This window comes from Brassica rapa, chromosome A01 (genome assembly GCF_000309985.2).
Source record: "Brassica rapa cultivar Chiifu-401-42 chromosome A01, CAAS_Brap_v3.01, whole genome shotgun sequence".
Classification (NCBI taxonomy): Eukaryota; Viridiplantae; Streptophyta; class Magnoliopsida; order Brassicales; family Brassicaceae; genus Brassica; species Brassica rapa.
This window is the reverse complement of record NC_024795.2, coordinates 10,712,625-10,727,673: the sequence shown is the minus strand read 5'-3', so window position 1 is coordinate 10,727,673 and position 15,049 is coordinate 10,712,625. Positions and strand designations below refer to the sequence as shown.

The window sequence follows — 15,049 nt, the reverse complement described above, 5'->3', positions numbered from 1 at the left end:
CTAAACATGAGAGTCAGTGACATCATTAATCAGGAATCAAAGGAGTGGGATGTAGGATTGCTAGATGATTATGTCCATCCTGATGATATACCTCTCATCTGTAGTATGGCTATAAGCTCTACTCACCGTCGAGATACCTTTTGTTGGAACTACACGAGAAATGGCCAATACACAGTCAAGTCTGGATACTGGGTTGCTCAGAACCTATTGCAGCAAGAAGAGGAAAAGGAAATATTAGAGCCAAGTATCACTAAACTTCAAGCCTTTGCTTGGAAGTTGAAAGCACCAAGGAAGATGTGCCATCTTATATGGCAATTGATCACAGGTCAGGTAGCAGTAACAAGGAATCTAGTAAGGCGTAATATGAGGTGCGATAATTATTGCCCAAGGTGTGGGGAAATAGAGGAATCTGTAACTCATGCAATATTTGAATGCCCTCCAGCCTTGCAAGTATGGTCTCTATCGGTAACTCCTACAAGTCCTGGTATATTCCCAGTGGCGAGCGTCTACACAAACATGGACTATCTTTTCTGGAGGAAAAATAATATCATTGTGCCAGACCAAGACAGGGATCCTTATCCCTGGATAATATGGTATATTTGGAAGGCTCGCAATGATAAGCTTTTCAGGGGTATAGATAGAGATCCTTTGGAACTCGTTCGATACGCAGAGAGTGAATGCCAAGCCTGGTTCAACGCAAATGAGATGATACCGCAACAAGTCCAGGCCAGCAACAATGATGTAAACCAAGTCTTAAGCTTGGGTAATATCTGCTTGTTAGATGGATCTTGGACAGCTTCTGATCGCTTTAGTGGATGTGGATGGGTCTGGTTGGATAGTAGGGAGGACATACAACTTTTGGGAACACGAAACTTTACTCGATGTGAATCAGCGTTGCATTCGGAGGTAGAAGCGCTGCGATGGGCGATGGAGAACATGCTTCAACACTCGCCGTGCCAGAGCTTTGGAACGGACTGCAAAGAGTTGATCGCAATGATAAATGAACCCCAGAAGTGGCCAAGATTTGCGACAGAGCTGGAGAAGATAGAGACGCTGCAGATTTGTTTTCCGGACTTCAAGATCACTCATGTACCACGGCTACGCAATCATTTTCCTGATTTTTTAGCTAAGACTGCTAGGAGCTTTCATAGGGAGTTACTTTTCATTGGTTGTTCTATTCCGGTCTGGTTACCCAGACCACCTCAAGCTTGAGTAATAGAATGGCCGTTTGTCGTCAAAAAAAAAAAACACTACATTGCTAATATATGCTTGGTAATTACGGTTTTATTAAAAAGCCGAATATATACATACATCACGTTACCAAAGAATATAAAAGGCAGATATTTGAATTTGAGTTGTTGGAACTTTAATAAATTGTTGAGTAAAGAAGAGGCTTACACAATGGAATCTATAGTGTTAAGTGCTTATCTTTGCTTCGATCTCAATTTTCACCATATTCCCATCACACAAAAACAAAACGAAAGTTATATGTGTTTAATAATTATATAAAATTTAACATTTTACCAAAAATATTAATTATATAAATAATCGCATCCAAATTAATATATAACTCCTCAGACTACAAGAAAAACGGTATACTAATATTTAAAAGGAACCACGTGAACAACAAAACCCATCACTTTTTCTTTAAACAAGACAGTATGATCCAAGATGAATGCTTTTTTTTTTTCCATCAAGGTTGTTTTTTTATATAAATAAAATTGACCCTAACACCAAAGTCAACATCGACCAGCTACAACCTTTTCCCTCCACTTCCCGTACTCAATAAACAGAGCAATCCAAGATGAATGCTTACATCCTGTATAAATTCCCCTTTAACCAAAAATGAAAATATCACTTTTACAGGAAAATTCATTGCAACATTTTGATAACATATACAAACATTTTTCAATATTTTCAAACAAAACACTAGTATTAATTATATAATACATTTTAGACCTAGAGAAAGTTATACAAAATAATTATCTTCTAAATGTGTTTGGGAATGAATTTCGTTCACTAGGTATCAATTGCTCACCTCACGACGTGTGAGCTCATAATTATCAGGCAGTCTTCTTCGATGCATACTCGTTTAGTCGTTTAGTACTGTCCATAAGGTATATTCACCAATGTAGAGCTACAAATGATTACATGTGTAGTACAAATGTAGCCCGTATGCGTCTGTACTCGTGTGGAAAAACATCATTGTTCTTATTTGCTAAACTTGACATACGCACTAATTATATATCCCTACAATGTGTATTAGGGTCGCTATATGCATGAGACCGTTAATCATTATGTTTCTATCTGAACGAGATTGTTAGGTTTAGTTATAAATTGTCCCTATGCAAAGAAAGTTTGGGAGTTAGCACCATCAGCAAGTTCTATATATAAACTCTCTAAGCTTCACCTCCTTCCCTGAGGGCTGGAATAGAGTTAGGAAGATACCTTCTCTACCGCCAACAGGTATCGAAGCAGGGACTCTCTCGGCATGGATCGTGTGGTCAATCTGGTGCTCCAGGAATCAACTAATTTTCGAGAAGAGAAACTTCTCACCCGAAGAGACAATCCGGAAAGCCATCTCTGATGCTCGTGAATGGATGATGGCCCAGCCTCCCCCAAATCCAAACCGATCGAAACCTTTGATCAGACTCAAACCAATCCCTAGAGCTCCCCATCTATGCGCTATCTTCACCGATGCAGCATGGAACCCACTGATGGGAAACGCAGGCTTTGGTTGGATCGTTGATGATCTGGTCTCGCCATCACAACATGCAGAAAATGCGACTTTCGTCTCATCGCCCCTCATGGCAGAAACTCTGGCTGTCCTTAAAGCCATAACCTTTGCTCGATCACGCGGAATGGCCTCGACCCTCATCCGACTCCCAAGTCCTCATCAACACAATCAACAGGAGGGTGTTATTGCTTGAGATCCATGGACCGCTCTGTGATATCTACCAACTGCTTCTCTCATTTATGTCGTATGTTTTTAAGTTTATTCTCCGATCAGAAAACTCTAGAGCAGATTCTGTAGCAAAGCAGGCCCTTTGGACCATGTAAAACTAAGCCCATCTAATGAAGTTTTAAGTTTGAACAAAAAAAAAGTTATAGTATCTTTTTCTTCATCTCCTTTTCCGCAATCTTCTAGGCCGAAGGCTTCGGACCAGAAAACAAAGTAGAGTCCTTCGAACATCAACGCTAACATAAGAAAAGAAAGATAAATGATTTCTCTTTTATATGTCAAAATAATGAAGATGGATTTTTAACAAATTCAATTAATATACATATATATATATATATATATATGAATCATTTCTAGGAAAAATGTCCAACAAAAACAAACACCCTAAATTAATTCTCTAAAATAGTTATTTTTAAGTTTTTGTCACAAAAATAACCTTAAAAAATGACACAAATAATTTTTTTTATTCTGAAATTTTTTATATTTATTTTTGTTTTTTTTTTAATTTGAAACCCTATCCCAAAACTCTACTCTAAACCCTAAGTCTAGAATAGTTAACCATAGAGTAAAAATGTATTTTTACCCATTAATAAAACTGATTTTGGTCATTTTCTTCGTTGAGTGCTGTTTTTGTAACAAAAACTTAAAAATGGATATTATATGGAATTTCTCAATTAATAATTAACTCACAGTAATAATCCCACAATATGTCAATTAGACTTGACACTTTTTTGGTTTATTGAGAAATTTCTTAATAGGTATATAGTTATAAATTACGTAATACTTATCATTTTCAAAATATATGTATTTAGGTATAAACAGGTAACGAGATAATTAGACAAAAATACTGGCCGATAGATTAAAGGATTTTTTTCAAATATAACCTAAAATTTCAAGTCAAACACAAAAATAACTCATGCTTTTCTAAAAACATTTTTTTCCTATTCACCTTAGAAGTTCAGATATATACTCAAAACTATAATCTAGCTATTAAGGAGGCTGGAAATGATAAAGTAGAAGCTGACATACTCCTCAGTCAGGCCTGGAGGCCTTCTAGCTGATGGATCTGCTGAGAGACGCAACGGTTTGTTCAAGGAGAGTTTGACTAGCTCTTTAACCTCTTCAGTCACTGTCGCTGAGAAGAGCATTGTTTGCCTCCTCTTGGGAGATGAGCGAACCTGCAATGAAAAGCCTAACATAAACTTTTCCAGCAAAGATAAATTAATTTAATGCTCAATTATTGCGGACTAGAAACTAGCAAAGGCGAGACAAATTGTTTTTTCTTTGAATTAAATTTAACATTCAATTCAAAAAAAAATAAAAAAAAAAATAGGCGAGACGAATTCACTAGAGCTCAGTATCATTATATGTACACGGGAACCAAACATATCAACAAGCATCAGAATGTAAAGAAAAAAGGATAGATACCAGCTCTTGTATTTCAGTGGCAAACCCAGTCTGTAGAAGGCGATCTGCTTCATCGAGAATTAAAACCGAAAGATCATCCAAATCCACAGACATAAAATTGCGCAAATGATCTATCATACTTCCAGGAGTCGCCACAACAATATCTGGCATTGACCTCAGAACAACCCCTTGCTCCTAACACAAGAAACATGAAAGATTTAGCAAAGCTTGCTACCATTCCATTGTAAGAGACGTTTCTAAGAGAGGAATTAAACTTGCTCTCAAACATCAAATAATGTAAACTGAGATCTATGAATCTCAAACATTGGAAACAGATAAGATCCATACCCTCACAGAAAGCCCTCCCACAATCAATCCACATTTGATATCAGTATACTGTGCAAGCTTCTGAATCATACTGTGAATCCTGTTAACACATTCCAAAAATACAAATCAGCTTTTCAGGAAACAAGAATCAAAAGATGGTAAAGGTTTGCTATCGTTGCCGACTTACTGGACAGCCAACTCCCTGGTTGGAGTGAGAATAAGAACTCTAGTAGCAAAGACCCGCTTGGGTATAGCGAATGCAGCACTGGTGTGTTTACATAAAATGCTATAGACTCTTGTTACTTTTTTGGGTATAAATGTTAAGAATAGGTATTGTTAATTACTCTTTTTCTTTTTCAGGTTTACCTTGAAGTTTAATGTCGCCTGCAAGATTTCTGATCCAGGGATAATTATAGAAATTCTAGTATGTCTCCTTAGCAAAGACAACACTGGTGTGTACTTGCATTTGCTATTTTTTCCTTTCATTGGGTTTCTTGTAAAATATGGATGAACGTTTTGATACCCGTTTGAGTTCGGATCGGTTATTTCAGATTTTTGGGATTTTGGTATATGGATAAAGAACCTGTTCAGATATTTTTACAGTTCGGATCGAGTTCCGGTATTTTTAGTCCGGGTTCGATTATTTCAAGTTGGTTCGGATGTTTAGATTTTGAAAAAAAAAATCAAAATTTTCATTGCTCAAGTTTCTTGTATTTAAAAATATACCTTTAATTTAACTGATCTTCTAATTTTTAATAGAGCGAACAATTAATAGGTTTACAAATAAAATTTTAAAAACAGAAAAACACTAATTTAGATGTTGTTTTGAAATTTTGGATATAATTTTTTTTAATGTACGAATGAAATATATTTTTGTTCTTAGTTATATGTAACATCAATATAAATATTTTTAGTAAAATGATAGAAGTAAATTAGAAATATACGATTAAGTATACATATGTTCGGTTATCTTTGGATATATATTCGTGTTCTCCTAATTCAATATCTATTCGGATAATTTGTTAATTCATTTCGGATTTTGGTTCGGGTTTTTCAGATCGTTAGGATATCATGTCCACTATTGTGAAGTACTGTGTCCTGAATATTGTTTATTTGTACATTAAAGCTAAACCGTAAGATTGAGGTTGTGGAATCTTTGGAGCGTGTCAATGTGTCATACAGAGACATGCATGTTCAAAAAATCACCACATGCATGCTACGTACACATGGTTCAATTTAAAACCCTTAATGGTGCTGATAGGATTTTGCTAGACATGGGCAACAACAATGAATAACGATCGCCACTACCGTGACCTTTTTGCAAGTTGTATCATAAGATTATAAAACCATAGTAAGAACAAAATCTTTAACGTCCCATTCTCTATGATATTAAAGTAAATAATAAAATTGTGTTAACTCTTTCATCCTTTGACATCTTTCAAAACGAAGTTTTCTTCTTACCTACGTTTATATCTGCACGAGAGAGAAAATGTAAAAAAAAAACTCATCTTAATATTTACCTTAAAATTTTTCATGATTATGAATCTAAGATTTGGCTATTAAAAGTAACGTTTTACTAACCGCCCTTTGCTCTTGAAAGAGTTCTTCGACTTCCCCTTAGGTTTTGCTGTGCCTTGTTTCTTGTCGCTCATATCACTCTTGAACATATCTTTCATCTCTTCATTTCTAAGCTGTGTTTTTGGTTCACTTCGGTTTAGGTTTTGTTTCTTGTTCGGCGTTGGTCTATCCATCTTACCAGAATCAATTGCTCGCTGTTTTGCTTTTACAGCCTTTGCTCGCCGGTAACCAAGATCCACTAGTGTCAGTCCTTTCTTATCCGGTTCTTGCTTCTTCTTCTTTTCCATCCCCTGAAAACAAACACGTTTCAAAATCAACACAATGTTTCATCATATTACAGTTGTCACTGAAATACTTACTCTTGTTCTTCCTCGTTTTTGGTCTTCACCATCTTCTTCTCCTTCGTTATCCTCTAGCATCTCTCTGGCAGCTTCAAGCTTTCTACGTTTTTTCCTCGGGAGATTCTTCTGTACTTGCATGATATGATCAAGAGAACTGTAAGTTCTCTAGTAAGAAGAAGACAATGAGAATACCAACACTAACCAAGAAATAATAAACGGACCTCGCGTTCGAGTTTTCTCTTCTCCTTCATCTTGAGGTCCTCCGCTATATCAGCACTAATTAGTTCCTTTCCAGAAGGGTTCCGTGCAGAATCCTGTTCAGACAGAATGATTCAGACAACAATCACCTCAGAAAATATTCATTTTAAGGTTTAGATGAAAGAGAAGGCAGTAATAAAATGATACCTTCTCAGCTTTGGCCACGAGCTTCTTCTCCTTCTCTGTCATGAACCAAGTCCTTTTTGGCCGTGCATATATTTCATCTCTATGCTCAATCATGTTCTCCGCCTGTACCACCAATGAGAAATCAAGCCAATGACAACTGATTAAATTCTAAAACCCAAAGATGCATACCTTTGCAAATTCCATTTCGGCTTTCCTTAGAGCTCTCTCTTCCCTGCAACCGAGTAAAAAACCTCAAAACCAGGACTAAACAGATCAATGAATAACGCAATACTTTGATGGATGTGAAATGAAACCTCTCTTCTCGAATAACAGCCGAGTATTGATCTTCCATTTCATCGATTATCTGAGACCACTTGACTATTGACTGCTCTGGAATGATTCTGCTCTTTAACTTTGAACCCACCTTCTTTGCCTTGTAACCCAAATAACAAAAAATCAATTTAACTGACAAAACTAAAGCAATAATGACAATGTGCAATAGTAACATTCGCTTACAATGACTTTCAAAAGTGATCGGTCATTGTCAGTCACAAACGTTACTGCATAACCTTTCCTCCCAGCCCTAGCTGTTCTACCAACTCTGTGTACATAACTGCAAAGTCAAAAGGAACAAAAATATTATCCTCGCATCAGTTAAGAATAGAGCTAATATACCTTTTAAATTTTAATTCAATTATATCATATTTTATTTTACCTGTCTATTTCCCGAGGACATGCATAATTTATAACTGTTTGGACACCAATAATGTCAAGCCCCTGGATTGATCAAACAAGAGTGTTCAGGAAGTTAAATAATAGAGCAATCTGGAAAATAAGGCATCTGTTTCTTATACTTACTCGAGCAGCCACATCAGTAGCAATGAGAAAATCAACCTCTTGCTTTCTGAAATGTTCCAAAGACTGCAAAACGATACCATTAAGTGTTCTTGCAAAGAGCCAAACAGAGGTAGTGATGAACAAAAAAAAACTGATGAGTCCAGGTTTCTTACATCAAGACGTTGTGCTTGAGTTAGGTTTCCGTGAAGCTCAGCTGCTTTGAGGCCAGCGAGTCCGAATAAAATTTTCAGTCTATGTGCAGCCTGTTTTGTTCCACTGCAGCAAGAAGAACAAAAAATAAGCAAATCTCTAAGTGAAATATAAGGGTAAATACTTGGATTAGAAAGGCATCACATTCTTAGTGAAGTCTAACCTAAAGATGATGACTTTTGATTTAAAAGTTCTTGTGCATAATGAAAGAAGAACGGCTTCCTGATTTGCCTCACGCGTCCTGCGTATTCTCACCACCCTACAGTTACCAGATAACGAGTTAGGCCTCAATGATGTATACTCAGAATCATAAGTAGGCTGGAAATGATAAAGTAGAAGCTGACATACTCCTCAGTCAGGCCTGGAGGCCTTCTAGCTGATGGATCCGCTGAGAGACGCAACGGTTTGTTCAATGAGAGTTTGGCCAGCTCTTTAACCTCGTCAGTCATTGTCGCTGAGAAGAGCATTGTTTGCCTCCTCTTGGGAGATAAGCGAACCTGCAATGAAAAGCCTAACATAAACTTCTCCAGCAAAGATAAATTAATTTAATGCTCAATTCTGCGGACTAGAAACTAGCAAAGGCGAGACGAATTCACTAGAGCTCAGTATCATTATATGTACACAAGAACCAAGCATCAGAATGTAATGAAAAAAGGATAGATACCAGCTCTTGTATTTCAGTGGCAAACCCAGTCTGTAGGAGGCGATCTGCTTCATCGAGAATTAAAACCGAAAGATCATCCAAATCCACAGACATAGAATTGCGCAAATGATCTATCATACGTCCAGGAGTCGCCACAACAATATCTGGCATTGACCTCAGAACAACCTCTTGCTCCTAACACAAGAAACATAAAAGATTTAGCAAAGCTTGCTATCATTCCATTGTAAGAGACGTTTCTAAGAGAGGAATTAAACATTAGAGACAGATAAGATCCATATACCCTCACAGAAAGCCCTCCTACAATCAATCCACATTTGATATCAGTATACTGTGCAAGCTTCTGAATCATACTGTGAATCCTGTTAACACATTCCAAAAATACAGATCAGCTTTTAAGGAAACAAGAATCAAAAGATGGTAAAGGATTGGTATCGTTGCCGACTTACTGGACAGCCAACTCCCTGGTTGGAGTGAGAATAAGAGCTCTAGTAGCAGATACCCGCTTGGGACGGTACATCAACCTCTCAAGAGTAGGTAAAGCGAATGTAGCAGTCTATTATTATTACAAAGGGAAACTAAAATCACCATAACCAAAACACCACACTTCTTAACATAACCCTCGAATTACTACTACAGCTCACCTTCCCTGATCCAGTGATGGCACTGGCACAAAGATCACGCCCCAGCATTGCTAAAGGGATACACGCTGCCTGCATTTGCAACATTAGCGGTTCAGATCAAAACTCGAGATAGTAACTGAAACTTAATAGAATCGGAACCTGAATAGGTGTAGGTTTCTCGTATCCAAGAGTTTTACAAGCTTGAATCAACGGACGAGGGAGATTGAGCTTTATGAACGAATCAGCATGAAACGAAACTCCATCCACAGTTGAGAAAAACGGCTTGGCTTCTGCTTTGAGCTCAGCTGTGTCTTCGTCTTCCGAGAGATACTCCTCCTCCTCCTTCACAAGTTAAAGTTCACACCTTTAGTTTCCAAGTTCGAAATTTGAGATTAAAAGTTTGAATATTTACTTGTTTGCCGTGTTGGGCATCGGAGACATCTTCTTCATCTTCTTCCTCTGTGGAGATGGGAAGCGGACGATGCTTGATAGCTTTGGAGATCTTCTCATCGATAGAGGTTGTGTGACGGCGGGCGTGTTCTTCCCCGACGGAGCTTGAATAAGATGTGAAGTCCCACGGAGAATGTGCGTTAGTGCTTCTTTTACCTCCTCTAGGCTTCTCATCTTCGTCTTCTTCAGCTTCTGCTTGACCTTTACGTTCTTCTGCTTTGTCTTCCCCGCTACTGTTTAGTTCGTGGTTGAGGAACTCGAGCTCGTCGTCGCTGTCTGCATCGTAGAAGAAGGCCCCGGACATTGCTAGGGTTTATGAGGTTTTCGAAGAGACGAGCGCCTGAATATTACAAAGACTTAAATAGGTTTGGGTAATAAACCGTTCCATTTATAAATCTTAGAAACCGGTCTGGTTCGACTTTATACCATCAAAAACAGGATAACTTCTTTTTCTTGTGTTCCATTTAAAATTTTGAGTAATTTATCTTCGTATAGGCTGATGATATTCCATAACAAGACTTCGGACATTATATTTTTTTTAATTTAAAGATTTTGGATAGGTCGTTAAATTTATATAAACTTTTTTTCTTTTTATTATCATATTTTTTTTGGATCTTAAATCCATAATCTTTCACGAAACTAATAATTTTTAACTTAAAATTTTTAGGATAGTTTGTTAAATTTATACAGAGCTTTTTCTTTTTATTATCATATTTTTTTTAAAGGATATGAAGAAAAATGTTATTCTAACTATGTTAAAGTTATAGAAATTCCCACACCATTGGAAGAATTGATTTTAGGTTCATAATCTTTCATAAAATTAATCAACACTTCTTATCAAATTTAATTTATATCTGAAATACAAAAAAAAAAAAAAACTGAAATTTTTTACACCATTACTAAACCACCAATACTTTGGTAATATATAAATTGTTAAAATAAGTTTGTATGATTCGTTCATACTTTACCAAAAATATTAAGCAATATTCTGCTCTTACATTATTTCAGCAATTAATTATTTTTTATTTAAGAGAAAACAAGTAAATATGGAGATAAATTATATGTATTTAGCTGATTGAAAATAAAGATCTACTTGGAACAAAAATATAACTGATCAACCTCATCTATGCAGCGTCAATAGCAACGGGACCAATGATGTTAAACATCTTCATCTTTCAATTTTTGAGATAATGATGTACATTTAACCCAAAGTAATTAATAAACCAAAGAATAATAATCCCATAGACCATGGAAAATGTCATTTTCCACTATATCCATCCCTTTCCCCTATACCTTTTTATATTTATACAATTTGCTTTTTCAAACTATATTTTCCTGAAAACCTATAGGAACAGAATCAGCACAACCAGCAGAACATAACCGGTAAAATTCCCCGACAAGAATCTCCCTGATACGGCGCCGTTTTGCAGAGAATCTTCCGACTGCGTCAGTGAATCCAACCGTAATCTTGGATTCGCCCCATACAACTTCAGTATACCCGCCACGTCATCAACCGTAAGGTCAACTTTCTTTGTCCTCGGCCGGACACTCGGGTACATAACCGCCGACTCCTGCGAGCTATGTCCTAACCCCAGCAAGTGACCAATCTCGTGAGTCGCCACCGACTCCAAATCAACCGCCACCGTCGATCCTTTACCCTTGAAGTCATCGTCAACGACCCATGTCTCCGCCGCGTCAAGGTGAAGCCTCCCGTTCTCCGGCGCAAAGGCGTGAGCTAAGGTTCCGAGAACACCGTCAAACGGCTGCCCGTCACCGTGATCGCCGGAGAAAAATCCGATCTTTAAATCCGCCGAGGAGTAATCATCAGTCTCCTCAAAAGTCACCGGAATCACGCTCGCCCACCGACCAAAAGATCGTCGGAAAGCTTTTTTAACGTCGTCGGAGTTCAAGTAATCGAGTTTGTGTATTTCCGAGAAGGCGTATGTTAGCGTGTCGCGGTTCCACTTAGGCTTACCGCCGAAATACGTATAACGCGCCGTTGTGTACACGCCGGTGTCGATCATGTGTGTATCGCTAACGCCGCAACGCGGTGACGACATGAGAGTGACGGTACTCGTGTCGAGTCTTCCGGTTATCGGTAAACCGAGGTTTTGTTGGTACAGAGATATCGCGGATTCAAGATGACCATCGAACACGTCGGAGAAGTCCGTCGCGTCTTCTGTTACGTAGCCGAAACGGTGGAGGTATCTTTTGAGTTCTGATACGCCGCTGACGTGGCTGCCTACCTGGACATCCACAAGACGTGCGAAATTATGCCACGTGGCGTTGCTGACGTTTATTGTTTGAGTTGCTTTAGCTGTGGATACCTCCGGTAAGTTTCTGGCAGAACAGAACAAGAAACAGAACGTGATTAACACAACAAAGAGTGCTATGTTTCTGTGGATTGGATTCTGAGACATGGGTTCTAACGAAACCCACGGAGAGGTATTGTCTGCGTGAGATATAAAGATTCTGAATCTATTTAAAAGTTGATTTAAATAAGAAGTTATATGGAGGTAGAGGTAAGATCGATTTAGAAGAAAGGTGAAAGAGAGACATAAAAGTGGGAAAGAGTTATATAGATTCTGACGTAAGGGTGCAATTTGGTCTTACTACTTGGAAGTTGGTTGGTCAGGTCAACTGAATCCTGTCCGGTTTAGGAATTAACTAGATTTTAAGTTCATTGATTCCTTGTTCTAATAGGACAATGAATACCCCGTTACATTGATTTAATATGTACCACAAATTAATTAACTTTAGATATACATCCATGCTATTTGTGACCAGTGTCGGGTAACTACGGAGACAATCCATGCGACCGTCCCGAACTCAAACCCGTGTGCCCTCGTATATTAGTAGTTAAGGGGTTCAATTTTTTTTCATAAATGATATATTTTAAAAAATTAATAAATAAAATTAATAAGGGGGCCAAAAATATTTTAAATCTATATAGGTCTCTTTACATCACAAAATATTACTGTTAAAAAATTTAAGAGAAAAATATATTTAAAATATTGAAGAAAAAATAAATTTGAAGGGTAAAAAATAAATTGTCCTAAGACCCCTAACAATGTTAAACCATCCATGTTTGTGACACATGTATTGTATTTGAGAATCATATTCATATCCCGTAATATTTTTCATACATATGTAGAGTCAACCCTTGAATCCGGCAGATTAAGATCCAACCGACTAATCTCTGAGAACTTGTTTTCCGATGCCACGCCATACAAATCTGGTTGTTTGTAAGAAAAATTAGATATTCATATCGTCTGACCACACATATGGTAATTTGAGTGTGAGGTTTCAACCCGGGTCTTTAAAGAACTTTCCGCCTCTTTCGTCACCCACCACATCCACATGCAGGATTAACCCTTAGATTTTTTAAAATATAAAAAATTTAGTATAGATCTTAACTACGTTTTTAATTATTTTTAAGTCATAATTGTTATGTACATTAGCTTTTAAAAGTCTTTTAAGCTAACTTTTGGTTAGCTTTTAAAGTTGGGAAGTCAAAATTAATGTTTCAACATCGAATCGCATAGACGATATATGATCAATGTTAAACATCGCGCTAACTGGATGGCAAAAAACGATTAGAATATAGATTATGAGTTAAGACTTTAAAAGATCAGAAAATTATAATAATTTTGTATGTGTTAACTGAATGATGAAGTCCCAAAAGGTATAAATTAGTGAATTGACATGTCTACATAAAGTTGATCAACAACAAAAGAAAAGTATGCGCACGCTATTAATGGATTAACATTCGTGATTAAAATGAGCTAATTAATCAATGAGTTTCAGTAGATGATTGGGATTGGGTTCGTTGGAGTATAGTTGAGGTTCCATTGAGTTTGTTGACCAGAATTAGGTAAATTTTAATTTCATATGTATATATCCATCCGATCCTTATTTAACGATTATTGAAGAATCAAGGCCTTAAGGATTGTTATAGTTGAGATATTTGGTTATTAGGAAAGTTTACACGAAGAAGATATCCACAGGGATCAGTAAGAGGGTAACGTGTGAAATGAGACAACTAACAGAAGAGCTCTCCTCTTGAAGAAGATAGGGAGGTTGAACCAATAAGGATAAACTACTTTATTAATTAGCCTAATTTATTTAAATGAATTTTGAGATTAGTCCTATCGTATTCAACTCTCACTATCCACAAAACGTCAGGAGTTTTATACTTTTTTTTTGTTACCAAATAAGTTGTAGGCTATAACTACCTCGACATAATCTATCTATACTATTATTTGCGAACTAAATTTTAGCAATAGAACCCTCACATTAAAAGTTAGAGCGGTTAATGTCTATATTACCCTTAATAAATTTATATATAATTAACTATATAATCAAAAACGAATTTCTATTAATAATATTATTATTAATTTTTAAAAAGATAATTATTATATATTTTGTTGTTATCTTAAAACATATTTTTAATTATAAAATTTAAAACCCTTAATGAATTTTATATATAATTAATTACATAATTAAAAACAAAATTTTATTTATAATATTAGATTTTTTTAAAATAAGATAATTCTTATATATTGTGTTGTTATCTTAATTTTTTTTTTCAATTATAAAAGTTAGGAAAATAACATATAAACAATTCATAATTAAATATTAATCAACTAAAAGATATTTTAGCAATAGAGCTCTCACATTAAAAGTTAGAGCGGTTAATATCTATACTACTCTTAATGAATTTATATATAACTAACTATATAATCAAAAACGAATTTCTATAAATAATATTATTATTAATTTTTAAAAAGATAACTCTTATCTATTTTGTTGTTATCTTAAAACATATTTTTAATTATAAAATTTGAAACCCTTAATGAATTTTATATATAATTAACTATATAATCAAAAACAAATTTCTATTAATAATATTATTATTAATTTTTAAAAAGATAATTCTTATATATTTTGTTGTTATCTTAAAACATATTTTTAATTATAAAATTTAAAACCCTTAATGAACTTTATATATAATTAATTACATATTAAAAACAAAATTTTATTTATAATATTATATTTTTTTAAATAAGATAATTCTTATATATTGTGTTGTTATCTTAATTTTTTTTCAATTATAAAAGTTAAGAAAATAACATATAAACAATTCATAATTAAATATTAATCAACTAAATTTGTATAAAGATATTTTTTGCAATATTTCTAATATGTGAATGTCTTCTTTTAAAATTTCTACACAATAATAAACATATATATTTTAATTAAATTTTTC

The 15,049-nt window shown here is 35.5% G+C and overlaps 2 protein-coding genes across 3 annotated transcripts; both read right to left on the bottom strand.

Annotated features, from left to right (window-relative positions):
* Positions 1-3,460: 3,460 nt before the first annotated feature.
* LOC103869833 (DEAD-box ATP-dependent RNA helicase 28) lies at positions 3,461-10,627 on the bottom strand. Of its 2 annotated transcripts, XM_033274784.1 has the most exons (20): positions 9,743-10,627; positions 9,490-9,672; positions 9,352-9,420; positions 9,157-9,263; positions 8,991-9,069; positions 8,711-8,884; positions 8,395-8,543; positions 8,210-8,305; positions 8,010-8,112; positions 7,858-7,920; positions 7,715-7,776; positions 7,516-7,612; positions 7,314-7,432; positions 7,189-7,231; positions 7,021-7,122; positions 6,837-6,929; positions 6,634-6,741; positions 6,278-6,564; positions 4,884-6,169; positions 3,461-4,796 (listed from the first exon to the last, which is right to left on the bottom strand). In XM_033274784.1, the coding sequence occupies exons 1-19, from the start codon at positions 10,082-10,084 to the stop codon at positions 6,154-6,156; spliced, it is 2,292 nt and encodes a 763-aa protein (XP_033130675.1). In that variant the 5' UTR covers positions 10,085-10,627; the 3' UTR covers positions 3,461-4,796; positions 4,884-6,153. The 2 variants fall into 2 exon arrangements, with proteins under 2 accessions (XP_033130675.1, XP_033130672.1); XM_033274781.1 differs by having other exon boundaries at positions 4,884-6,564.
* A 291-nt stretch (positions 10,628-10,918) lies between these two features.
* LOC103869343 (metalloendoproteinase 1-MMP) lies at positions 10,919-14,672 on the bottom strand. The gene has a single exon (XM_009147412.3). The coding sequence runs from the start codon at positions 12,198-12,200 to the stop codon at positions 11,124-11,126; it is 1,077 nt and encodes a 358-aa protein (XP_009145660.1). The 5' UTR covers positions 12,201-14,672; the 3' UTR covers positions 10,919-11,123.
* Between the last annotated feature and the right edge of the window lie 377 nt (positions 14,673-15,049).